At 41.1% G+C, this 25,597-nt stretch overlaps 3 protein-coding genes across 6 annotated transcripts; 1 reads left to right on the plus strand and 2 right to left on the minus strand.

Moving 5' to 3' along the window:
- Positions 1-970: 970 nt before the first annotated feature.
- On the minus strand, positions 971-13,050 carry scamp2 (secretory carrier membrane protein 2). Its single transcript, XM_058074983.1, has 9 exons — positions 12,888-13,050; positions 10,446-10,517; positions 10,228-10,314; positions 9,099-9,207; positions 7,145-7,273; positions 5,173-5,332; positions 4,960-5,061; positions 2,991-3,108; positions 971-2,074 (listed from the first exon to the last, which is right to left on the minus strand). Exons 1-9 carry the CDS (start codon positions 12,942-12,944, stop codon positions 1,925-1,927), a joined length of 984 nt encoding a protein of 327 aa, XP_057930966.1. The 5' UTR covers positions 12,945-13,050; the 3' UTR covers positions 971-1,924.
- A 336-nt stretch (positions 13,051-13,386) lies between these two features.
- On the plus strand, positions 13,387-20,557 carry mpi (mannose phosphate isomerase). Of its 3 annotated transcripts, none has more exons than XM_058076448.1 (9): positions 13,387-13,499; positions 13,982-14,010; positions 14,609-14,736; positions 15,254-15,454; positions 15,804-15,945; positions 16,765-16,944; positions 17,133-17,165; positions 18,506-18,714; positions 19,053-20,557. In XM_058076448.1, the coding sequence occupies exons 2-9, from the start codon at positions 13,995-13,997 to the stop codon at positions 19,269-19,271; spliced, it is 1,128 nt and encodes a 375-aa protein (XP_057932431.1). In that variant the 5' UTR covers positions 13,387-13,499; positions 13,982-13,994; the 3' UTR covers positions 19,272-20,557. The 3 variants fall into 3 exon arrangements, with proteins under 3 accessions (XP_057932431.1, XP_057932430.1, XP_057932432.1); XM_058076447.1 differs by having other exon boundaries at positions 13,391-13,499; positions 17,133-17,306; XM_058076449.1 differs by lacking the exon at positions 19,053-20,557 and having other exon boundaries at positions 13,391-13,499; positions 17,133-17,352; positions 18,506-18,527.
- A 1,451-nt stretch (positions 20,558-22,008) lies between these two features.
- On the minus strand, positions 22,009-25,085 carry LOC131131605 (uncharacterized). 2 transcript variants are annotated; one of them, XM_058076451.1, is made up of 4 exons: positions 24,873-25,085; positions 24,273-24,356; positions 23,314-23,359; positions 22,009-22,953 (listed from the first exon to the last, which is right to left on the minus strand). In XM_058076451.1, the coding sequence occupies exons 3-4, from the start codon at positions 23,357-23,359 to the stop codon at positions 22,430-22,432; spliced, it is 570 nt and encodes a 189-aa protein (XP_057932434.1). In that variant the 5' UTR covers positions 24,273-24,356; positions 24,873-25,085; the 3' UTR covers positions 22,009-22,429. The 2 variants fall into 2 exon arrangements, with proteins under 2 accessions (XP_057932434.1, XP_057932433.1); XM_058076450.1 differs by lacking the exons at positions 24,273-24,356; positions 24,873-25,085 and adding an exon at positions 23,497-24,256.
- Positions 25,086-25,597: the final 512 nt, after the last annotated feature.

Below are 25,597 nucleotides of genomic sequence, written 5' to 3' on the forward strand. Positions count from 1 at the left end.
TCATTTGTAATTATTTTTGCATCATTTTCTGCATGTAAAACAAGACTTATTGTCTATAGAATAGAATGTGCTTTGTGTGAACATTTTTGGGTGTCTGGAATGGATTCATTGGATTTACATTAATTTCTATGGGAATATTTGATTTGGTTAGAGTCCGTTTTGGTTTGAATCAGGCCTTCTGGAACTGAATAATGACATTAACTAAGGCACCGCTGTACTGGCATACTGTTATACTGTTTGACACATTGGAGGGCTTGGATTTCATTGACTGATAGCAGTTTACTTTTCTTTACTTATTTTGCACAACTGATTTTATTTTGCTGAATATGAATATAATAAACGGGATGATTGTATTATCCATTTTCCATTATGCGCACTCTATAATGCCACACAGACAACCGCTTACTTGCACAAAATAAACATTTAGGACACTGATTAATTGTTACTTACAGTTTGCTCTTCTGACTCTACAACATGACCAAGTAACATTGGAAAGGCATCAAACTTTGTATAGTCCAGCTTCGTATAGTCCAATTTTGCCCATGTTCACAGGCCCATATTTTTCTCTTTTGGGGCTGGAATCTGCAACTCCAACCACTTCTGCTAACGTTTCCCGATTTAGGCAAGTTAGCTTTCCCTCAAACCTCATTATCTGAAACTACATTCTACTAACATTTATGAGTCAGAAAAGTGGAAAAAGAGGTCCCCTTTAAATTTATCGGAAATATGATATATATATATATTTTTTTTACACAAAATTGTTGTCCTGTATTTTATTCTGATTATTTCACGAAAACAAATTCAAGGCAAAATCACTAAATCCTTCAAATCAGGAATAATATCAAGTAAAAAAGTATCACTGTATTTGTATCACAATAGCAGCCCTATATGGACTTGGTACTGGACTATCATTTGCAGTGTTTGCCAATTCTATTACGAATGAGAGAAGTTGAAATGGAGGAAAAGCAAAGCTCCATCGAGTATTGAAAGGCAAGCATTTTATTATAAGACGCTACTGTACATCTTTAACAACAAAGGCACTGATGTCTGTTCTTTGAAGCAGTAAAAATTAAGGCAAAACATTCTGGAAGCTGGAGCAATTTTGTAATGTGATACATCTCATATTAACCATTTATTCAGTGAGAAACCGAATAGAAAATATACATCCATAGACAAAGTGTTATTTTTGAATTGTAAATGGAGAGTAAAAATGCAAAAGGTACATCAAACTGAGTTTCCACAACTAATATTGAAAGTTTTCTTTGTCATGATTTTAAGCCAACAACCTCATATGGTAGCAAGCGATTTGAAATTGATGCAGTGTGTTTAAGCATTAACATTTCATGTTTTTGCCGAGTTTGAGGGATATTTATTATTTAAATATGACGTTTACTGTTTTGTACAACTCATAAGGCAAGGCCAACTTGAAATGACAGTATTAGAATTTCTAAAGTACGCAGTAGTTCTTCTCCATTAGACATGAAATATGTGAAGCAATGAAGACTTTTCAAATGGCCAATCAATGACACGAAGAAAAAGGAAAAAAAAACACGCCACACACATGCATAGTTGCATGTGGTTGCATGGATGTACTCAGTTCGTTACACTGAAGATAGCATCGCCAAAAAGTGCACACAAAATATACAAAGCCAAGACGAAGTGAAATCATCAGTCAACGTCTCTCACATGCTCCACCCACAATGCACCTAGTGTGGTTTTCACTTCAAAATAATGGTGGGGGTGCAGGCGGAGGGATTGAGGTCTATGAGTGCAGCCCCATCTTGCTCAAGGTCGACATATTATAAGGTTGGATTTCTAACTGAAGTCAGAATATCTCCTGACTTCTATATGTTTCTCACTTAATCAACCCTCACCTGATGATTTGCAGACCTTGCCCTGTTCTATTAGCTTAGCAAGGAAACGCCTAGTTGTTTCCCTGGAAGGCTCCCTGGGCCGCGGAGGATGCTGCACCGGCAGCTGCAGTTTGGAATGTTTTGTTGGTGAAGATGCCCTGGGAGAACTCCTGCTGGGCTTTCTGGAAGCTAGCCCCAGTCCGGCGGTACATGCTGTGAACCTGCACAAGAACACAACATTAGCTAAAAGCTCTGTCAGCTTCCTTGTACTACATTCAAGATGAATCGACCTTTCAGACTTTCTTGCCTGTCTCAGCAAAGTCTGCAGTAGACCCCTGTAATACACAGGGTTTACTTTCAACGGCAAAACCCCACGAATAATGGACGCACCCATAGAGCAGAACCTGAGTCACAATCAGCATTTAGCCTGGTCGTCAGGCGACTGCTATAATATACTTCCATCTCCTGTGTCGCTGCCTCCAATGCCATGTCTACTTCACCCCACTGCTTGCCTGTGTAATTACAGGAAAGACTTAGAATCATATGCATCATCGTGCACAATATCGGGCTGATAACCTGTCACTCTCGTGACTCACCGTATATAGCCAAGCCTGAACAAGCTCAAGTTGGCAGGGACCAACAACAATCAAAATCTAAATTACATAGGAGATTCGGGTTCGATTCCCCGCTCGGGCATCACTATGTGTAGTTTGCTTGTTCTCCTCGTGCATGCGTGTGTTTTCTCCAGGTACTCCGGTTTCCTCCCACATGCTAGGTTAATTGGCGACTCCAAATTGTCCATAGGCATGAATGTCAGTGTGAATGGTTGTTTGTCTATATGTGCCCTGTGATTGGCTGGCGAACAGTCCAGGGTGTACCCCACCTCTCGCCCGAAGTCAGCTGGGATAGGCCCTAGCATACCCTGCAGCCCTAGTGAGGATAGGCCCTAGCATAGAATATGGATGGATGGATAAAAAATGTTGAGGTTTTAACAAAATTAACGTTTCATACCACATAAACACAGATTGGAATCATTGAGTACTAATACTGACTCCCAAGTTCCGATTGATGTATGAATATGTTTTTCGAAGTGGAATATTTAGAATATTGGTGTGAAATGTCTTCTTGCAGTCTTACCATCTTGAGGAGGATGACAGATATCACAGCACAGAAGGTGAAGAGGATGGCCACAATAATCATGATGGCACCCACTGCCTTGTTGCTGCTGATGACTGAGAAGGCGGCGATCCAACCACTGTGGTCAAAACATGGTTGACATTTGAGGTTTAGAAAATAGTCAGTAAATATGTTTTTTCTAATCATGTCAAGGGGATAGATGCTAGCAAAATAATCAATGCTGAAGTGTTCCATGAAAAGTGACAGCATATAATCACAGACTCGAGTGTAGTGATTACTTGAGCCTGCTCTGCTCAAAATAAACAGCCTATATTTTATTCTTGTAAGTTTCAATAAAGGTTATACATTAATTAAGATTGAGGGAAGTAAGTATTTCATCCCAAAGCAACACATAACATAGTACTTGTGGATAAACACTTGTGGGCAAACTTGGAGTTGGTCACCAGGGTTGCACAACTCTCAGGAGGGATTTTGGTCAGAGAAACATACCCAATACCCATATGTTTTGCAGTCAAGATGGTGTTGTTGGCTTCATATTCACCATTTCACTGCCTCCAAACAGGTCCAGTCCACTTCATACCTCAGAGCTTAAATGTGGTCTCATGTGACCACATCACATTCTCCCAAGATTTGTCTGAGTCATTTAGTTATTGATTGCTAGAAGGCCCGAGATCTCAATCTACAACAAAGTGTATTACTAAAGCCACCTTGACACCAATTTTGCCTTTGCATTGTCCCACAATGTGTTGTGGTGTACATTATTTATGCACTAATTTGCACCAAAGTCAAGTACTATTTGCATTCAGCGTATGAACTAATACGCACATTACGACATGCATTGTTCCAGCACGCATATGCATTGCTGGCCTTGCTCTCCCTGTGACTGCTATTTTTTTGTGGCCTCTTGTAACAGTATTGTTTGCTGGCGACTTGGGAAATGCAAGGACTAGACAAGCTTTGACACACTGCCAAGTGCAGGGTCAGAAAGTGACACGCTTTGATGCACACCGCCCTCATTGTTTGGGAATAGGTTGTGCTACGTTCACAAATACTTCATGCAAGAGGCACAAACAAAATGAATCCATGGGTGAAGGTGGCTTAATGCTTTTCTTGAGGGTTACTTTGACATCATTAGACTGCTCCTCCCCTCTAATTCTCGGTTGGTCCCTTCCTCACTCAGCTTTTTGGTGTTGCCCATGGTAGTAGACTGTTCATATATTTGTAAGGTGGTAAACTTCAGCCTGGGATCAAATACTTATTCTCCAGACTACAGAAGGACTAACTAACTATCAAACCCCCATAGCCTGAAGTCATTTTCATCTTGGAAAATAGACCTTTGGACTTTGGACTCATGTGCTCCACCTATGGCCCAGTAACAAAGTTGGCCAGGTGCATTGGTTTAGTATTTCTTTCAAACAGAGAGGAAAATGACAAAGATAAATGAATGCAGAAATAATAAAAACAATAACTAGAAAGCTCCTAGTCATTTGAGCCTGTTTTACACTTCTGTGTAGTCACTGCACCTTAAAACTTTTGGTTTTGAAGTTCTGTGTCAGGGTTGAGAGCATGCCGTGCAATTCTCCACCAAATGCTATGATCAGTGTTTTCCAGTGAGTCAACTCAATGTGACACCATGGCACTGATTGAGTATTTAGCTTGTTAATGTTCTTCGAACGGGAGAGCCTTGTTGATCCAAATTTAGAGAAGGCGTTCGTGAAAGTGGTCTGTATGCCCACTGAACGAGTAGTATACACACACACACAGGAAATAATGTACTAAATGCTGACCAATCACCACCTTGATGGCCACCTTGATTATCCTGACGTGAGGTTAAATTTTGTTGGCGGTGCACTTCAAGCGTTTGGAGGAGAAGTGGGAGAAGTATCACAGAAGTATAAACCGGGCTTTCCAGTCAAACTAAAAGTTTCTTGTTTGGCTTAAAAATGAACACATTAGTTTTAAGACTCACCTGTTTCCCCACTTGGGGATTCCCACAGCCTGGATGATGAAGATAACCACTTGGCAGAAAAAGACAAAGAAGAAGAAGAAGAAGCTGAAGGAGCTGTCAGTCCTAAACAGAGAAGAAAACAAGAATGTGTCACAATCTTTGAGTGCATGCCAACACAGTACACAGACATAATTACGATGACACAAAAATGATTCCTACTCCCCACAAACTCACTTGAAGGCCTTGTAGACGGGCCGGTACCAGCAGAGGAAGGAGCAGGGAGCGAAGAGGATGAGCCAGAGGATGGAGAGGCCAAAATCCGTGCCGTTAGAAAGAGCCGCGATGAACATGGCTAGACAAGCCAGCATGTTGAGGAACAGCGCCACACAGTTGACTGCAGGGGGTCAAGCAGGAGTCAATAACATATTCCATGAATCTGCAGGTCTGTACAGGGTAAATCTGCGTTCTGCACATCTGCGAGAGGTGGGCTACACTCCAGACTGGTTGCAGGGCACATGTAGACAAACAACCATTCACATTCATATGCATACCTATGGACAATTTAGAGTCTCCAATTAACCTGACATGCATGTTATTGGAACATAGGAGTAGGTCAGTTACCACTAATAAAGTTGAAATGCAACAGTCATTCAATCATTTTCTACTGCTTTTCCTCACGAGGGTCGCGGGGGTGCTGGAGCCTATCCCAGTTGTCTTTGGGCAAGAGGCGGGGTACACCCTGGACTGGTCGCAAGTCAATCACAGGGCACATATAGACAAACAACCATTCACACTCACATTCATACCTATGAACAATTTGGAGTCGCCAATTAACCTAGCATGTTTTTGGAATGTGGGAGGAAACCGGAGTACCCGGAGAAAACCCACACATGCACGGGGCTAACCACACGACTGCTGTGCCGCCCTTGAAATGCCACAAATAAATGAAAATATATATATATCTATAAAATCAAAAATATATATATTTATTCAATTTGGAACTACTTGTTCACCCTCACTCACAAGCATATTATAATGGAACGGTCTGTGTAGTAAATGCCATCGTAAATGCTTCTTAAACACAGGTCATAGGCACACACCACCACTCATCTTTTAAGTTAGGGCACATGGAGTCCAGGCAACATCAGCAATGTTTTAAAATCCTCTGTACATGTGCTATAAAGGCACATGCATGTGCATCGAACACTGCAAGGGAATTTAACCAACACCCGTATTTGCATCATGGGCTATTATGTAATACAGCTAATGCCACCGATAGACTTCAGTACTGTGGGAAATACTGCTTTCCATTTCTGGTGTACTCCAGTCTAGATACACAATTCAACTTTTGAGCAGCCCAAAACTTTTGGGCTGCCATTTTCAAGACAAAGCTACCAACAGTAATGAGCAGTGGTTGCCGCGGCCATTCAGTTCAGTTTAGTAGTGGTATAAAATTAAAACGGGGAAAGTTTAAAAACACACCAACTTCACGATATGGCACTTCCGTATCATGCAGAACAAGAGTACATTTCAAACATATACAGTACAGGCCAAAAGTTTGGACACTTCTCATTCACAGCCTTTTCTTTATTTTCATGTCTATTTGCAATCTAAAGTCTCAAAACTATGAATGAAAACATGTCGAATAATGTATTTCAGAAAAAAGTGTGAAATAACTCTAAATATGTCTTATACAGTATTTTAGATTTGTATTTTATGTCATATTAGCACTGTAAACCCTTGCTGTTCTCACCATGAGCTTCATAAAATTCATTGTAAAAATAATGTATGTGTGTCAGTTGAACAAGAAATAAATATTAGCCAATTCTGCAATTCTGTTGATGTGGAAATCATAGGGCCCTACATGCTGTGGCATATGTGAGGCGCCGACGTGTCGATACAGTGCGCAATGGTGCACAGTCATCAACTCGGCTTGTGTCCATTTATCATTTATATCGGTGTAAGTAATTTTATATTTATACTGCCTTTTTAATGGGTTAATTAATCAGTTGTGTTGTGTGTGACCAAACTTTTGGGCTGTATTGTACATATTAAGTCTTAAACTTAGGGCCCCTTTAACAAACGTACAGTACATTTACTGTTGTCCATTTCCGACTGTGTCAATCCTAGATGTAACATTGAAGAACACTTTTCTTTTACCACACCTAATGTTGTTTAATATTATTCATTATGTGAGAGCACTCACACATCCAAAGGTAGTACATCATCTTGCACACTCTCTGGTACTCAGTCGGGATTTCCTCTGAGAAGTCTTGATAAAAACACGGCTTAATGGGAAAACTTTTCGGAAGCGGAGGCCAGTTGTTTTCTTTCCCTGACAAGGCGAGAACAAAAGTAAAGTTACAATAAAAGCAAAATGCACTCTATATGGAGGCAGTTGTGTATGTATTTTTTTCTTTGTTTACTCGACTATAGGGCTGGGCAATATTTCTTTCAAGCGTGATATGAAAAACAAGCATATCGTTCATATCGATATAGACTGGATTTGATGCGGAGGTCTCATGTTTCAAGTGTAAGCTAGTTACGGCAGCTCTGTATCGGCAGCGTTTTTAGTGTTTATTGTGCTTTATTTATTACTTTCTTGTTGTTTTTTGTGCCATACCAACCCCTTCAGCAAATGTGTAGCTATGGATCTTGTTACGTTTATAGCAGGGGTCTCAAACACGCAGCCCGCGGGCCCACTAGTTTGAGGCCCCCGCCTTGATATGAAAGTTTAATGTTAGTGCGGCCCGCGCAAGTTTGATATGGATGCTGTATGGTATCATGTACCCAGAAAAAATTATTACGTTTGATTAATGTTCATGTTAAAGGTTAAATAACTGTTAATAGTTATCCTCCCTATCCGTGTGGAAGTGGTAAGTTTTTGGCTATTTAAGTTTAAAGGAAATAACTTGAAGGCTACTGTTTAGGTCGCTAGCTCTCTAGTTGGAAAATCGGAACCAAAGCACAGAAAAAGTTTGTATATTTTTCTGTTTTTAATAAATGCGTTTTTTTTTTTTTTTGGAAAACCTGATGCGGCCCAGCCTTGCCCAGACCCTAGCTCCAGTGGCCCCCAGGTAAATTGAGTTTGAGACCCCTGGTTTATAGCTTGCTGAGTTAAAAATGCACTCTATCATTTATTTTCTAAATGTGTGAATTTATTATTATTTAGTAATTGTGTGAATTTTATCTCAATGAGTTATTTATTTTTCTTATCTTGTTGACTCTATTTTCATCGCTTTCCTTGTTTGTGCTTTATTTTATCCTTTCACTTCTGCTCCTCCCGGGCTTCCGTAGTTGCCCCCAGATCTGGTGGCACTCCCTCTCTTTGCCACACAGCGTGGTTGGCAATGATGAGGGTAAGTTCAGTTAAAGAGCTGCGGACAAAATGTGTTGTTTAGTTTAAGATTTGGTCATCTGTGTTGTGTGTATTGTTTTTATGTCGATATATTTGTCATTTCAAGTGGTTTTATGTTATTTTGATCGTTGGTTTTAGTTAAAGGGGCTTCTTTTCATTTACACTTCTGGCGGGATTTGCGTTACACTAGGCCCGTCGTGGTTTTTGTTACATTGTGTAATTTATGTTCCGTCTGTGTAGGATGCAGAAGTGGAGAGAAAAGAACTTTATTTTCATTCTTTTGTCCTTCAGGTATGTGTTTTTCATGTTTGTAATCATAATACTTTTCCACGTGTCATTAATCACTCCTTCCCCTTCTCGCCCCCACTCTGTTACTTATGTTGGCCACTAGTAGGCAGTGTTGTGAAACATTGTAAATATAAAATCTGTGTTTTGTTTACCATTAAAACAAGTACTCCCTCTCTCCCTCAGTGCAGCATGATTGCACTGAAGATTGAAAATTAGATTGAACTTTTTTATATTTATTTAAAGATAATATAGTATTTTATTTCAGCGGTTATTGTTCTATACGATTTTTTCCATTTAATAAAACTTTGCACGCATATACTCACTTTGTGGAAAAAAAATATTGGGCTATGTATCGTATATTGATATTCAAATATATCGGGATACGAGTTTTGGTCCATATCGCCTAGCCCTACTCAACTGTTATTTAAAGTAAATACTGTAATGATGAATTATGTTGAGAGTGTGGGTGGTGCAGAGGGGAAGACAAGAGTGGGCTGTGCTTGTCTCTCTGAACCTGAGCCTCGATTCTGGAGTGCCTGCTCTCTGCGGTCCAGCTCAGCAGCTTTTCTCTCCAGCTCCTCCTGCTGCCTCAGCAGGTTGGTCTGTGCTGCAGTGGCAGCCGCCTGGAAAAAGGAGGAAGGAAGGAGGTAGAAAAAGGTTTTATTGGAAAATTCAAGCTCCATTTAAGTTTGCAGATGAAGGTAGGAACATCTCTTGAGCAAAGTCACTGACGTATTGCATGTGACTTGCAACAGTGAGACCTCTTCACATTTAACATACTGCAGATCTTTGGCACCTTATAAAAACAGCATACGCACTACACAATGGCCAATTTATTGTGTACACAAGAAAATGGCAGCATTGTCCTCAATACCGTTGAGGGTGGGTTTTGTGTTTTTCTATTGGGTGTGTTCTAGTGGGAGGGTGTGTTCCAACTATGGGGGATCACACTCCTCAGCCTCTCAGGGTGCTGGAGAGAATGTGATTTTAGTCCCAGTCGCAAAAGACTGGACCAGCTGTACACCCTTGGGAGGGTGCTGGAGGGTCCCAACTGGTCTACATGTGCTTTGTGCACTTGAAAAAGGCATTCAACAGTGTCCCTCACGGCGTCCTGTGGGGGTGCCCTGTGAGTACGGGATTGGTGGTTCGGTCCTTTACAACTGGAGCAGTGGAGCCTGTTTCCGGTGTCCTCCCAGTGGAGCAGGAGGAGGTAGCAGAGTACCGAGAAGTCTGGGCTTCCCTACTGAGGCTGCTGCCCCCGCGACCCGGACCCAAATAAGTGGAAGACAATGGAACGGAATGGTTTGTCCTGGTGTGACCGGCTGACTTGTTTTCAGTTTTGGTTTTGTTTAGGGAATTAGTTATAGTAGGATGACAGTCATTGTATAGGGTTGACCTGATCATCTTGCCGGCCTTTTGTTTGTTTGGGCCGGGGCATCAGGACTTTTTATTTGGGCACAGGAGGGATTTTTTCTTAGATTATTCATCAATAAAATATGGCGACTTGCTTTTCAAGCCCCTTGTGTCCTCTTTATGCATGTTCTGTTCCTCTGGGTTGCAACAGGGACAGCTGTATTTGATGAGTTACAAAGGTTTGACGAGCATACGAAACAAAATGTGTTGATGTACATTGTGTGGCTCACCTGTGGACTGAGCTCTGAAGAAGAAGGCTGCAACACTGCCGGCTGGTAGGGCTGGGTGGAGGCTGGAGTGGTCTGACTTGCCAGGGTCTCCAAAAAACAAAGACAGTGACAAATGACAAAGTTAAAGAAATACAAGGCGAATAGCAAAGCACACTAATTCTTTAAAGCAGAATGAAGAGATGGGGATATAATAGAAGAAGAGGAGGCAGTGGTCTTACTGTGGCAGGGAAAGGGTTGTACTGATCAATTGGTTCTATGCTGGAGTTTGTCACCTGGGTGACAGCTGGGTCCTGGAATCAAATCAAAGCATTTACTATATTATTCAACTTATCTCAACAAATCCCACTAAACAGATTAGGCTGCAACATTTTGAAGACCTGAATGTTAATCAACAAATTAATTAATCAACAAAGGCATCAACTGTGGAGTCCTTAATTCTCCCTGAATCGGAATTCTTCATCTTAGACTCTTTGGACAGTTATATGCTACATTTTTGGGAACCCTTGTCTATTCATAGTGCACAAAGTTTAGGTGGGTTTGGTATGGAATAACCAGAAAAGGTCACTCCAAATCTCACTCCTCCCATGAAAGTGGAAGTGGATTTTCTTCATATTTCACTCACTGTGTCCCATAAAATCATTTATTTGATGCGGCATGCCACCAATTAATTTTGTCATGGCTAATTAATAATGCACATTAGATTATGACATCCGCACCCTGCCAGCTATAATGCAACCCTGTGTGTAGTACTAAAGGCCCCTGAGCTCTGGTAATGTGACCAAACAGGTGACTGGACTGATTGCCACTTATCAGCTCGAGACACACCTGTAAACATTCCCTGCCGGACTCACTGGGAAATCTGAGCAGTCCCACTTGTTCCTGTTATGCTTCCTGTTGAGAGTCAAAATTATGTTTTTGTCCGTGCTTTTATGTACATTACTTGGTATGATCAGTAGAGGGTGCTAAGTTGGGGGTCATAAATTAAAGGGGGCCTATTATGCTCCTTTTTTACGCATTGATGTACTGGATCTTTTAACGATGGACTTATCATGGAAGAAAATACAGCTGTAAGTGTGATTTTAACACAGATATGCCTGCATGTCCATGATTGATTGTATCTCTCAAAACCATGCCTCAGACAGTATTACTTCGGTCACCAGGTAAGGTTCCTGTCTAAGCTTGAACAGGATGAACACTTCCATTGGCATGGCTGTCTTTCCGAAGACTTAAGCGAGGCTTGTTTTCATAAAACTCGTTATTGAGATGGAGCTCGATGAGAGTGCATTGCACTTTGGGACATAGCCATTATGCACTACAATCAACAGTTACAGCCAAGTCATTTGACTCTGGCATTTTAATAAAAATGCAAATGAAGCTACAAGATGTGTTCATTTTACTGAGTTGTAACAAACCGCAAGCCTTATAATTTAATTCATCACTAATTACATTATTTTCTATGTATTTTTGTTTTATTTAGATCCAATCAAATTAGAGGTCAATCAATCATTGCTGCTGAGCAGAAAGTCCAGCCTAAGATGTTGCACTGTATTATTCCCAGGTGTTCCCAACCACAAAGAAACACAGAAAGCCACTCCATTGTTCAAGCCTTTCCCAAGCCAAAAGATTTGTGCGAGACTACAAAAAAATCTTCTCCTGCCTTCAATGTATGTTTTTTGCTGACACCACAGAGAAGGAAGAAAACAAGTAACAGGATGTTAGCGACCACAGTACAAATCAACAGCACAGGATATAGAATATTATCAGCGTAGTTATTGATGCTTATGTGCTCATACAATCATGCAAGTGTTTAGTCCAACAAATGAGATTCCTGCTTGCCGGACAGGAAGTAAGAGGCCAGGAACCATATACCAGCTGCTGACAGGTTATTTATTTAACATAATCTCCCCACCCAAGAATCAAACAGACATGCAGAGCTCTGATCTGTGACAAAGTACAGTTAACTGCATTGCTGCACAAATCACCGTGGAAGATTTTATTTTCCCTTAGACTGTTGATGTGTGTTTTACTATGTAATAATCCAAAACACCCAGACACAAACATGACAGGGTCAATACAAGACACTGTGATGTTGTTGGCTTCATGTGCACTGAAAACTACATTCAAACACACTCTTCTTTACTGTATCCCCGTTTACTGTTGTATACTGTATCTTTACTGTACTAATCCCTAAATGCACAATAACCCAGTGACCATCCGTCAGGTACAAGGATCAGTACAACATTTGAGGGTTGCCATGTTTCATGCCTAAAACAACGCAAATTCATTTGGGGAAAAAATAAATACATAAATGAATGCATGCATGCATGCATTAATAAATAAATAAATGTTTCTAAACTTAGTATATAGCAAGGCGGTTAAAAGGGTTTGCCACACATTCCTCTTTTGCTACAGTTTAACTTCCCTGCAACTTAGGCCAGATGATACTCCACCCGCTTTCCGATTCAAGACATCCGATTGGTTGCAGTTCTGTCAGTTCTGAGTATTTCATCCAATAGGAGAGAAGTTTGTATCCTACGCACTGCCTACCACCATCCACCCAACAAGTTTCCTGACGTGCTGGCTAGTGGCTACCGTCTCACGAATGACGGCCACCAAGCTCGTCTGTTTAGCCTCACTTTAGCACAAAATAAAGAACTTACGTTGAAAGGGTTGACACCAGCGGGCTCGGCAAATGGGTTGTCATCAAAATGCGACATGTTTAAAAATGCTCCTGGTTATTTAATCCTTTGTGAGCGAGGAATAAACATCGAACTCCTCTCCACCGCTGAAGTTTCCTCTTCAACTCACTTCCTCGAGTGAAGTTTCCTGCGCAGGCGTAGTCAGACAGGCAATGACGTCACCGCGCCACGCACAAATCCAGGATGCGTGTAACCCGAAAAGTACATTTGATACATTAAAAAAAAACATTTGATACATTTACTGTAGTTTCCGTAATTTCCATCCATTTTCTATAGAACGAGAGGCAGGGTACATATTTTTTTTAGACGTAGGGTACATATTTTTATTAGATGGACTTTTATTGGATGAGCGACCTGACTCACAAAGCTTTGTTAAAAAAAATACATTGTCGGTCATACTGTGTAATAAAAAAGTAAATTCAGCAATACTTTGGTTGCATTATTATAATGCTTTGAAAAAGGTTGGTACTGGATCGGATTGCAAGACTATAAATCTAATTGGATTGGATAGGAAGACACAACATGTGGATCGGGACATCCCTAGTTCCAACTATAGAGGGATCATACTCCTCAGTAAGTCTATTCCAGAGTGCTGGGGAGAAGGGCAGGAAATTTGATCGAACCTCAGATACAGGATGTACAATGCAGGAGTGATGCAAAGCCTAAAAAAAATAGAACAGAAATTGTACCTTTCAATGGCAGAAATAATAAGATCAACGTATGTTTTAGTGTCATGAGCCCTCTAGGGTAAATGAATTACCTGTATTATAATAAGTGCTTCACTGCATTTCACTTTTCTTTTAAATAGATTTGTAGATTTTGGTCTGTGATCGCATGATCACAGTCATTCTCTTATGCAGTGTTTTTAGCATTTGTGATTCTGCTGAGTTCATGTGACTGCAGAGGTTTAAAGCATTTCCCCTTTGCATATACGTGTATAGTGGTTGTGGTTCTTTTTGTGTGCATCTTTTCTGTTTTGGCCGTACATGTGCCCTGTCGGCCACCGTAGCCTTTCCTCTTTAACAATATTCGTGACGTCACCATCTGACTTCCAGCTACGTCACCGTCATGGAGGAAGTAAGAGGTGAGGCGATTTTCTCCTGTGCAACTCATTTATATACCTTTCAATCTGCTGAGGTTTCGTTGTTTGGCCGTTTAGATTTAATGAACAAAAACACTCTCTGTGTCATTGTTATTTAATGATCAGACACGTTTAACAAGAGCGAAGTTAGCTTTGCATGCATGCTAGCTAACTTGTCAGGTGGACCTGGCAATGAGGCTTTATCTTTAGTGTTCTGTCAGCGATTCATCCAATGACCGCAGCCCCCCCGCATCAGGCGCTCTTCTGCCACAAGGACACCAAATAACGGCTATTTTTGTTGGGGGAAAAGTGTAATGTTACCTGTCACTGCAGCAATGGTACCCAAAATCATGCACGCTCTCATACACTACACTGGCGTATATAATATTATCATTCATGGCTTTTTCGTTCTTCTTGTTCACGCTGATATAGTGCATAGTAGCTTTTGTGTTGCACTGAGACACTATTGTTATTCAGCAGAAACTCTCGCGATAGTATTATATTGTGGGTTACTTCACCATTCTTGCACATACAGTATCTGGCTCCTATTTCGTTTTTGTGTATAACATAACACTTGTTACTGCCTTTGACTCCCATGCAGTGTTTCCCCTGACCTGTGCTGTGCAGAATTACGCGTGGGGAAAGGTGGGGCTGGACAGCGAGGTGGCCAAACTGGTGGTTGGTGGAGACCCGCTGGCTATCATCGAGGAAGGCAAACCTTACGCAGAGGTACATGGAATAATGTTGCTCATGGCTACCTTTATAAGCACAAGCAGATAAAACAACACTGCATAAAATGAGGTGTTGCTAGTTTTAGCCTGGGTGGTTTTATTTATGGATGGTCTTTATTTGGCACTTGGGAACCCAGCCGTGTTTGTCTCGAAGGTCATCCGTTCAGTTTACCACCGTGGTGACACTTCCACGCAGCACAACATGAATGTCACCCTGGTCAATACCAACTATAGGATTTACTGCAATATTTAAACAGCTGAGCATATCTTGACCTATGCTGCAGTGTTTTTGCAAAAGTGAATGCAGTAGGTTACCACATATTACTCTGGAATTTCTTCTCAAGAAGTAATAAAGCCGGTAATAATTTCTAATAAGCATAGCATGTACAGAATAATTGTCAAACTTTGTCAAGCAGGAGGAACTGCTTCCTTGACCGATGCCACAAACTCCAATCAGAGGTGATTGATTTTAAAGAGAACGAGTCAAATGCAAATGTCCCTCCCTCCCCCAACAGCTGTGGATGGGTGCCCACCCAAAGGGAGACTCCCAGATTAAAGACAACAGGATAGCACAGACCACGCTGGGTCAGTGGATCGCACACTTCCCAGCATGCCTGGGCTCCAAAGTCAAGGACACCTTCCAGGGTCAGCTGCCGTTCCTCTTCAAAGTTCTCTCAGTCAACACAGCTTTGTCCATACAGGCTCATCCAAATAGAGTGAGTACACACACACACCACACACACGACACACACGCAGCTAGGATTGGGCCGCTTCCACTTTGAAGGTGCTCACCAGCTTCATATTGGTCTTATTGGATGGATGATAGATGTTCCACAGTCATTGTTTTATATCATATGGTTTCAAATAGTTTTGACTTGACATTTTTTCTTTTCAATAAAGATATTTGAAAGTTTTTATAACACCATGAAACCGTCATATTGTGATATTTTTGTTCAAGGTTATCAAAATCTCATAACGGCCCATGTCTCGCCGTCATCTTTGCAATGCCAAATGAAATGTTTATGAATATATGTTTCTTTCTGTGGCACTGTGTGTTCTATTTAGGAGTTAGCGGCTCGTCTCCACACTCAGTTTCCGGAGCACTACCCAGACGATAACCACAAGCCAGAAATGGCCATCGCTCTTACCCATTTCCAGGGCCTCTGTGGCTTCAGGCCAGTGGAGGAGATCCTTGGATTCCTCAAATGTAAGTCTCTTAGGGCAACTTTTAATGAGGTCTCAGACAGGTTTTTCGGTGAAGCGGAATCATGAAATGATAAAAACTAGGTGTGTATCCCACAAAGTACACCTTGTGAGGGGCAGGTAGTGTACATTTAGCGCTGCAATGCACCTCCACGAGCCCAGGGAGGGTGCCTAAAAGCTGCCAAAATCTGTGCAGTCCAGGCATTGGTTTGGTAATGGTAATGGTTTTATTTCATTTGAACATGCATCAGATTACAATTGAGTGCATCACATAATCAGTTCACAGTTCCACATGTCCAAAAGGAGTAGGAAGAAGCAAAGCTTATTAATTCCTACCGCCATCTGGTACTTTTACAATCAGTAACTGTTACATTTGTTTTATTATTGGATTAAATAACCAGGAGCATTTGTACACTCTGTACGCGGCATTATGAATTATCCTTACTGACCTTTTTTGCAGTACATTTAGCAAGTGAAGATTGCTTTTATAGTTATTAGCCCATATTTCCTCACAATAAGTGATTTCTGATTGAGAACAAATTTTGCTTTATTCAATATTGAAATATTTCTGGCCACCTTATGTTTTATATTTGTAATATGAGGTTTCCAATAATATGAGGTTTAGCTTCTTTAATGTGCAAAATTGATGAAAATGCCTCCCACATCCTTTAATTTTTATGCTATGTATATATACTTGTTTCATTTGAAAAATCATAAATCTGTAAACATTTTTATGTTTTACAATATATACCCACAATGAACTGAAGGAAACATTAAAACCAAGGTATTTATGTATAATACAACCTACAAACTCATACATCAGCTGTCCCAGAGTTCCACGCTCTGGTGGGCAACGAGGCTGCCGAGGAGCTGCGGTGCAGCCTGGGAGATGCAGTCCGAACCAGGCAGGCCTTGAAGAAGTGCTTCACCAGGATGATGAACTGTGAGAAGAAAGTGTTTGTGGATCAGCTGAACATGCTGGTGAAGAGAGTCACTGAAGACGGTGAGTACAGTCACTTATGACATTTAAAAAGCTTTAAACAGCATTTAAGACCAACCATAAATGGTCATTCCTGCTATAATTGTGATTGTGTTTGGTAAGTGCAATTAATTCAAATTGGCAGCAACCAGGAGAGCATTGAAGGTACGACTACTTGTTAAAATGTAATTTCTTCTTGTGCGTCTGTTTAGGCGCAGCAGCCAAGGATACATCCAGCAGCAATGGTGAGCTGCTGCTCCGCCTCCATTCCCAATATCCTGGAGACATTGGCTGCTTCTCCATCTACTTCCTCAATCATGTGGTATTGGAACCAAACCAAGCCATGTTCCTTGGAGCCAGTGAGCCTCACGCTTACCTGTACGGAGGTCAGTCACGTTACGCTGGACTGAATGACTTCAGGCCTTCTATCTGGTAAATTAAGTTAGTCTGAATTGGAAATGGAACGGTTTTCCTGTCTGTCAGATGACCAGATGTCCCAATATGTTATTGGTCTGTGCATTGTATTCACAGTGCTTCACTTTTTCCACATTTTATAATAACAATATAATAATAATAATACATTTTATTTGTATAGCGCTTTTCAAAATACTCAAAGACACTTTACAGAAGAATGGAGTTGAATAAAATCAAGTAAACACCGTAAATGATACATTAAAATACTACATTCATTTGTTAATACACAGTTAAAACATGAGTAAAAGCGGGTCACAGCAGTCAGGTATAAAAAGTTAGACATTAAAAACAGATTTATGTGACAGCCTTATTCCAAAATTGAATCAATAATTATTGTTTCCCTGGAATTCTACATGCAACACCCCATATTGCCAACATGAAAAATGTTTTTTTGAAATGTTTGGAAATTTATTAAAAAAAAGAAATAAATCACAAGTACATAGGTATTCACGGCCTTTACTCAGTAATACTTTGCTGAAGTATTTTTTAATATGATACCACATGCTTGGCGTACTTCACTTTGGGCAGTTTCACCCATTCCCCTTTGCAGTACCTTAAGCTCCATCAGATTGGATGGGAAGTATTTGCACAGCCAGTTCTGGCTGAGTCACTCACGAAGGAAGAGGGATGTTGAAGCGCCATCACTGACCATAAACTACTTGGTCACCTGTCTGACGATAGCAGTGTTTACACTTGGCTGTGGCAATGTGTGTCATTTATTTATGGCACGCCGAAAAAGCATGAAAACTAGTTTGTGCACTGTTTGCATTATGTTTACATATAACGCAATTTGTGACTGAAAATGACATAGAAACATCTCAAAGAAGAGCAGTGGAAACAGTGGAAAGTTGTGAATACATATGGACAGTACATGTGATTTCTGTTTTGTTTTTTTTTCCAGACATTTAAAAAAAATAACTTTGTTGTCATTGTAAGGTGTTGTGTCAAATGAGTGAGACCAACATACAATGTGGAAAAAGTGCTGTGAATACTTTTCGCATGCACTGTAGCAAGGAACTTGGACTCCCGGTAACGCTAATACTGTACAATTGTAGTAAACATTTGGATTCAGTGTTGAGTCATAAATGCAAGTTGAACTGTTTGATGTCAGATTGCATCGAGTGTATGGCGTGCTCCGACAACACGGTGAGGGCTGGCCTGACCCCGAAATACATCGACGTCAACACACTGTGTGAGATGCTCAGCTACATCCCGGCCCCTTCTGCTGCCAAAATTTTCCCGTCAGTCCAGGAAGGCTCGGACCCATGCGTCACCATCTATGACCCCCCTGTGCCAGACTTCACTGTCATGAGGATACAGGTGAGAGACCAGCTGACAAGGTTAGTCTTTGCAGATCCTTCCCAATGTTGGCAGTTCAGGGTTCTATGCTACTATGACGGGTACCGTTCTGTTGTGGCAGCACAACAACTTACAAGCAAAACTTGTGGGCTAAACTCACTGGCAGACTGCGGTTCCAGTCTGGACCCACATGCCGTCCTATACGGACCTGGGCCTACAGTCAAGAAAATGTATTTTTTGTCAACACCCCTGCTTCAGATGTTGACCTGACGTCCACCATTGTTGCTTTGCCAGTTTGTTGAAATCCAGACGATGCAAACAACCCTGAGATAACGCAATGGTCCCCCCCCCCCCCCCAGGTCCCGGCCTCTGTGAAGCAGTACACTGTGGCGCCGGTCGACAGTGCCAGCATCCTCCTGGTCATCGAAGGAGACGCCACTGCCACATCGGCGGGCGCGCTTGCTGATGTCAGCCTGCGGCGGGGCACCGTCTTGTTTGTGTCCGCCAACGAGAGTGTGCTTCTGCATGTGAGCTCCCACGCGGGTGTGACCATGTTCAGGGCCTGCTGCCTCCTGTAGGTGTGAGTCATGTGTGTGATGAAGTGTGATGGTCCCCATGTATTTTTGAGGGTGTGAACTTTTAAACTCATCAGACAGGACCAACATCTGGGGCCCACGCTACCTTCAGCTGAGCGGCGGTCCCAGTCATTGGCGACCTTTTTGTTTAAGTGATTAAAATTAGCAAATGATTCCACTTGGAACTGATGATCACATGATCTAGGATTCCACTTGAAGCACCTGCTGGTGAGTTGATGTCCTCACCATCCTTCAACACAGTGTGGTTAAAAGCACAAGAGTCTTCTGCACCTCAACATTTTTACAAGTTAAACAGTGATAATCGATTAATTTGTATGTTTTTAATTTCTTAATATGAAGCTTCACTTTTCCTTATGAATGCAGTGAATAATGGAATAATGCAAACACATTTTAAACTGTGAAAATGTGGAAATATACACTGATGACGAATGCTGAAGCATATTTGCACCGGTGCAGAAAGCGTTTACGTTTATGTGGCGTGACGAAATTATATAAGCTGCACGTGTTTCCAGTTGAGCATCAACAATTGGATGTTGTGGAGCTGAGGGGATGCCCGTGGCATGTTTAAATGTACGCAGAATGACTGTGGCGTGGTACTGCCCGTTGCCAGCATGCTGCAGTGAAGTGGTGGAGACTACTGTACAACAAAGCATGACTAACAAGCAAACAAGAAATGCCGACAAAATGATGAAAAAAAGGAATTTACAGTATTTGAAGCTACATTTTGTATGTTTTCTCCTTTGTACCATCTCCTGAAAACATGGCGTATGTATACATACCAGGGATGACCACTGCACCCCTCACCATTATGATAATAATTATTCAATTACTGAATAATTTGTCATGTTAACTATGGCCAAGAAGTGCACTTTGTTCCAAGCAAATGCTATGACGTATCGAATATTGTGTTATTGTGTTGCATATTGTCACCAATCTGAACGCAGTGATGTCTCCCCTTCAACTAATACTGTAGCGTTTATGGGTTGTCGCTGAAAGTTACTGCAAGGTGTCAGACGTATTTTTACCGTTTTTCGCTTTTCCTCCAATCATGTCTGATACCCTAACTTGTGTCTTGCGTCTTTCAAAGGCACACAGAGACAAGTTGATGCTTTGTTTTACCAGTGTTGTTGTTGACACTCATGTCTGTACTTCCTACTGTATTCCTCCCACAAAAGCACGTTTTTTAGCATTTTGGGAATGCTGTAGCATGGAAACGCAGAGAACATGGACAAACTGCGGTGTAATAAAAGATTTGTGCTGTAACTTTGCTACCTGTACATCTTATTTTGTCTGTCACACTGGAACTTTTTTCCTATATTAGTTTTCCTAAAATTAAATAAAAAAGTATAATTTCAAAGTATACATTCATTATGTTTTTGCACATTTTTAAATGTACAAAATTACATTTTTTGTTTTATTTTTTTACAACTTATTGTGTATGAAAACAGGTTTGACTGTATCTATATATTGTATACACATTCAGGGCAAATGTTAGACAAGAAAGGGTTTGGGGCACAAAATGCGAGGAATTTAATGATGTTTTAGTTTACAACTGTAAGTCATAAAAGGAAATACAGTAATTTTATTGTGTTGATATTTACATTGTCTGATTGCATTCACAAATATGTTTGTTGATTTTTAAAAATCCAATGCAAAAATTAAAACATCGTTCAATGATCTTTACAAAATGGCGATATTGACTGTGCATTTACTTGCTTTCGGATACCAAATCGTGCAGTATCGCCCATCTCCATTTTAGGAGACAGGTTTAGATCGCTGTCTGCAGAGGTGTGGTGGGCGTGGTAGTGATACTGCTGGGGTGGATCTTGCCCTGTTTTACAGAGTGGGATCTAAAACTTAAAACAAAATAAAATATCTCCATCTTTTATTTTGTTGTAATTTTGGTGATGTAATTATTACATTCATTCATTCATTTTCTATACCACTTGTCAGGGTACACCCTGGACTGGTCACCAGCCAATCACAGGAAACATAGACCACCATAGACAACCATTCACACTCACATTCATGGAGTCGCCAATTAACCTAACAATTATGTTATTCAGTGCTTCTGCACTTAACATAAACTTTTTATTAGTCATTTTATTAGGTCATTAGGTACCTCAAAATTAGTGAGTGACCGCTTTTTTTCTTACTGCTCAGTTCTTCCATGGCAGACGTCGTCGCTTCCGTCATGCTTTGAAGAGATGTGTCATTATTTAAAGAGCTTTGTCCATAGGTATGAATGTGAGTGTGAATGGTTGTTTGTCTATATGTGTCCTGTGATTGGCTGGCGACCAGTCCAGTGTGTACCCTGCCTCTCACGCCAAGTCAGCTGGGATAGGCTCCAGCATGCCCGCGACCATCCTGAGGATACGCGGTATAGAAAATGGATGGATGTACTATTTATTGTGCATTATTGATTGGTCTAAAGGTCAAGATGTGTGTTTTTTCATTGTTATATTTTACGTATATAGATGTAATGTGGTTTGTCATTGCACACAGTATACAACAAAACAAAGTTTGGTGTCTTCACTTCCATTTCTAGCAACATTTTAAAACATTTAAGACATTTTAAAACTTAAAATCAAATAATTTATAAATCACTATATTGACAGTTACTATACTCATTATGTCATTGTATGGTCATTGTCATGAGCGGTCTTGGTGGCTTTGCGATGTGACCCCAGGATGCAGAGAGCAGGACCAAACATGTGGATAAAAATGAATCTTTTATTGCGAATGGCAGCAGCAGGATACAAAACCCACCAAACGAACCAAACCAACGACAATTCACAATGAAGCCACGACAGAAAGAGCACGCACCTGAACTAAATAGGGATCATTAAATTAGGGACCGACAAAGGAAGTGGTTACAAAATAAGGCCATGATCTTTATTCATAGAAAATTGCCCATAGGTATGAATGTGAGTGTGAATGGTTGTTTGTCTATATGTGCCCTGTGATTGGCTGGCAACCAGTCCAGGGTGTACCCCGCCTCTCGCCCGAAGACAGCTGGGATAGGCTCCAGCACACCCCGCAACCCTTGTGAGGAAAAAGCGGTAGAAAATGAATGAATGAATGAATGAATGAAAATTATTTTCCACAGTGGAATAACTAAAAGAAGTCATTAAAATTCTCTACTGGAATATCAAGGAATTCTGAACGCAATGTGGGTTTGGCTGCCAATAGTCAAAGAGCTCCTGTAGCATCCTGGCATCTTCCAGGGCGTTGTATGTCTGGTTCAGGTAGTACTTCACCAAGTGCTCTTGGGAGTCACTGTCGATAGAGCCTTTTGGGTAGAGCATCTCACTCAGCCATAAGGTGTCCAAAATATTGTCCACCACCCCCCAGAAATTATCCAGGAGGGAAAACTCCTCCAGCGCCCTGATGAGCACGGGGACGTCAAAGCGATCGGCGTTGTGGGCAGCCAGGTACACAGGCCCTTGGAAGCAGCCCAGGAAGTTGATGAAAGAGTCGAGAGCGTAGTAGAGATCGAAGGTGGGCTTAAAGAACCTGTGTTGGTACAGAGCGTCATCATACACCGAAAACCCGTGAACCTTTCTGGCCTTCTTGCTGATATTGCAACGGGGGACAGTGTAGGCATTGAAGGTGTGGTCACCATTGATGGCTCCTATCTGGATGATGTCACACCCACGGGTGTCTGTGGGAAGTCCAAAAACACTTCTTGTATCATCTTATTGTATTCAAGTTGTCCGAGCAGGCCTCATCAGTTCATGTTCAATGATTAGGTGGGACAAACACTAATCAGAACAGACAAGGTTGAGGAATTTAGGTTAAGATCCAATTAACTTTCATTTCCTGTTAGAAATTAGATATTCCACATGGATTTTCATTCAAGTGCGAGCCAGTCACATGACATCTCAAATATTAGCCAATCCTGTTTGCATAGTCAGACGGTTGAAAATGTTTACAGAAATGTATGAAATAGAATGATGATTTTAAGTCACCAAAGGAAAAAAAGAAAAAGCTTATAAGGATATTATGACAAAAATTCTCATACTCAGCCCGGTTGTCACCAGATCAAAGAAAACCACCGTGTAAGACATCTGCACAAACAGAACATCAGTGTCAGAACATCTTGACAAAAACACACAAAATGTAAAAAAAAAAAAAAAAAAACACTACACAGACATCTGCATAAACACACAAATTAAAAAACCACAAACACAAAAATAACACTTGCCCCGGCAACAAGACGTAGAGTGTGCATACAGCAAGCAGACTGCATGTGACCAATCACAGCAGAGTAGGCAGGTATGAAAGGCAGGAAACCCAAGGAAACAATGCATCTGCAGGAAGAGGTGCAAAGCCTGGAAGCTCTAGAAAGAGTTCTAATGTATCATGTGTAGCTACTCTATAGGGGTACAGAAGTGTGAAAATGAGTATAATAGGGCCTCTGTAAGTAATACTATATGAATACTATATGAGTGCCTTGCTGGCACTTGTGTGACCAAATATGCGACACATCTCGTCTTGACTTTCACTTTTGTTTCTAAACTATCGGGAAAATGAACAATAGCCCATAAAATGATTAGTCAATTGATGATGTCAAGTTGTACAGTGATGCTATCACAGTGGTCTCAAACAGGTAGCTAACCAGTTGATGTTGAGTCATTTATTTATAAATATTTCATTTAGAAGTTGTATTCAAACGTGACGCTTGTATTTACAGACGTGTTAAAAAGTTTAGGATAAATAATAGGGGGTGGGGTTGTAATGTACAGTTAGGCCCACAACCTAAAGTATGTTTTGAGTTTTGAACCCCTGATAAAGGTTAGGGACAAATTGTCATCGTAGATTGACAAACAAAAAATTGCCCCCACAAAGCTAGAAATCACCCCGACGAACGCACACTGCTTACAAAAACTCGAAGACAATATAAAGCGTTGCTGTCAGACATTAAATGACCAATATCTGTATTTATAAGTAAAAGTGAAACGCGTAAAGGTGTTTACTCACCGTGAAGTATTTGCACTGACACGCTGAAGTCCGAACTCTTAGAAGCCAACACCAAAGTTGCTCTCAAGTCAAAAACTTTCGTTTCTGTGGAAGATGAAAGTGTCAGTCGGTAAGTTTTGCCATGTCGCGGTTGCTGATGGGAAATGAAGTCTTTTTTCCACTGTGGCGCATTTTGCCACCGTACTGGACACAACATTAGGTACAACGGTACGATCGAAAGTCCCTGAATTGCACACTTCTCAGAAAGCCTGGGCTTCTAAGTCAAGGACACCTTCCTGAGTCAGCCGCCGTTCCTCTTAACCATCATGGAACGGCTTCATTAGTCTTAGCAATGCTTAGTGAAATGCTACATGGTTATGGTGTTTATGCTAACTAACGCGACGTCATGAATGAAAATGGCTGCTTCTTTCTGTGCTACTGTATTTAACACAGCACAGCACAAAAATGCGAGATGTAAGGTCATGGTCTATTTGTTAAAACGTGCTGTACATAAAGATAAACAAATGTAAATAAAATAGCCACAGTAATAAACATGTAAGATGATTTAAAATAATAAAAATTCAATAATATAATTCACACAATGTGTAACCTATGTTATACCTGTGAAATATAAATTTTCCCATCACACTGGCGGCCAATTGGTGAAGACCTTCCAGCACCCTTCCATGGCAGGCAGATGTGGACCAATCCGCGAAGGGTCAGTAAGGTGAGGAGAGCCCGGAGCTGGTGGTGCCTGGTGGTGCCGGCCTATCTGTGGCGTGTCCTTCACCCTAGGTGTCTAGAGATTTGCTGCTTGTGTGCTCCTTTGATCCTTTTTTGCCATGGCGAGTCGTATGTGTGGGTGTATTAAGATGCTGCAAATCACGCAAAGCACTATGTGTGGGTGTAACTGCCTTTTAAGTTTAGATAACGGCTAAACAAGTATATGAATATGAATAGTATGATTATGAATAGTATGAATATGAATAGTTATTCATTATTGTAACAAAGGATAAAAGCCCCTTTATTCCTTCAGAACAAATAAAACATTTGATGCGTTCATTCATTCATTCATTTTCTACCACTTATCCTCACAAGGGTCGCGGGGGTGCTGGAGCCTATCCCAGCTGTGTTTGGGGCGAGAGGTGGGGTACACCCTGGACTGGTGGCCAGCCAATCACAGGGCACATATAGACAAACAACCATTCACACTCACATTCATACCTATGGACAATTTGGAGTCGCCAAATAACCTAGCATGTTTTTGGAATGTGGGAGGAAACCGGAGTACCCGGGGAAAACATGCAACCATCACACAGAGATGGCCGAGGGTGGAACTTTTCCGA

Source organism: Doryrhamphus excisus, chromosome 6 (genome assembly GCF_030265055.1).
Source record: "Doryrhamphus excisus isolate RoL2022-K1 chromosome 6, RoL_Dexc_1.0, whole genome shotgun sequence".
Lineage (NCBI taxonomy): Eukaryota > Metazoa > Chordata > Actinopteri > Syngnathiformes > Syngnathidae > Doryrhamphus > Doryrhamphus excisus.

Coding starts and splice junctions, on each gene's coding strand:
- mpi (XM_058076447.1), top strand. Junction 16,945..17,132: donor GAAGAGAGTCACTGAAGACG/GTGAGTACAGTC, acceptor GCGTCTGTTTAG/GCGCAGCAGCCAAGGATACA. Junction 17,307..18,505: donor TCACGCTTACCTGTACGGAG/GTCAGTCACGTT, acceptor GTTTGATGTCAG/ATTGCATCGAGTGTATGGCG.
- scamp2 (XM_058074983.1), bottom strand. CDS start 12,944: ATGTCGCATTTTGATGACAACCCATTTGCCGAGCCCGCTGGTGTCAAC. Junction 7,274..9,098: donor ACTCCAGAATCGAGGCTCAG/GTTCAGAGAGAC, acceptor TCGCCTTGTCAG/GGAAAGAAAACAACTGGCCT. Junction 3,109..4,959: donor ATCCCCAAGTGGGGAAACAG/GTGAGTCTTAAA, acceptor TTTTGACCACAG/TGGTTGGATCGCCGCCTTCT.
- LOC131131605 (XM_058076450.1), bottom strand. CDS start 23,541: ATGCAGTCTGCTTGCTGTATGCACACTCTACGTCTTGTTGCCGGG. Junction 23,360..23,496: donor CTCTACGTCTTGTTGCCGGG/GCAAGTGTTATT, acceptor CTGTTTGTGCAG/ATGTCTTACACGGTGGTTTT. Junction 22,954..23,313: donor TCTGGTGACAACCGGGCTGA/GTATGAGAATTT, acceptor GACTTCCCACAG/ACACCCGTGGGTGTGACATC.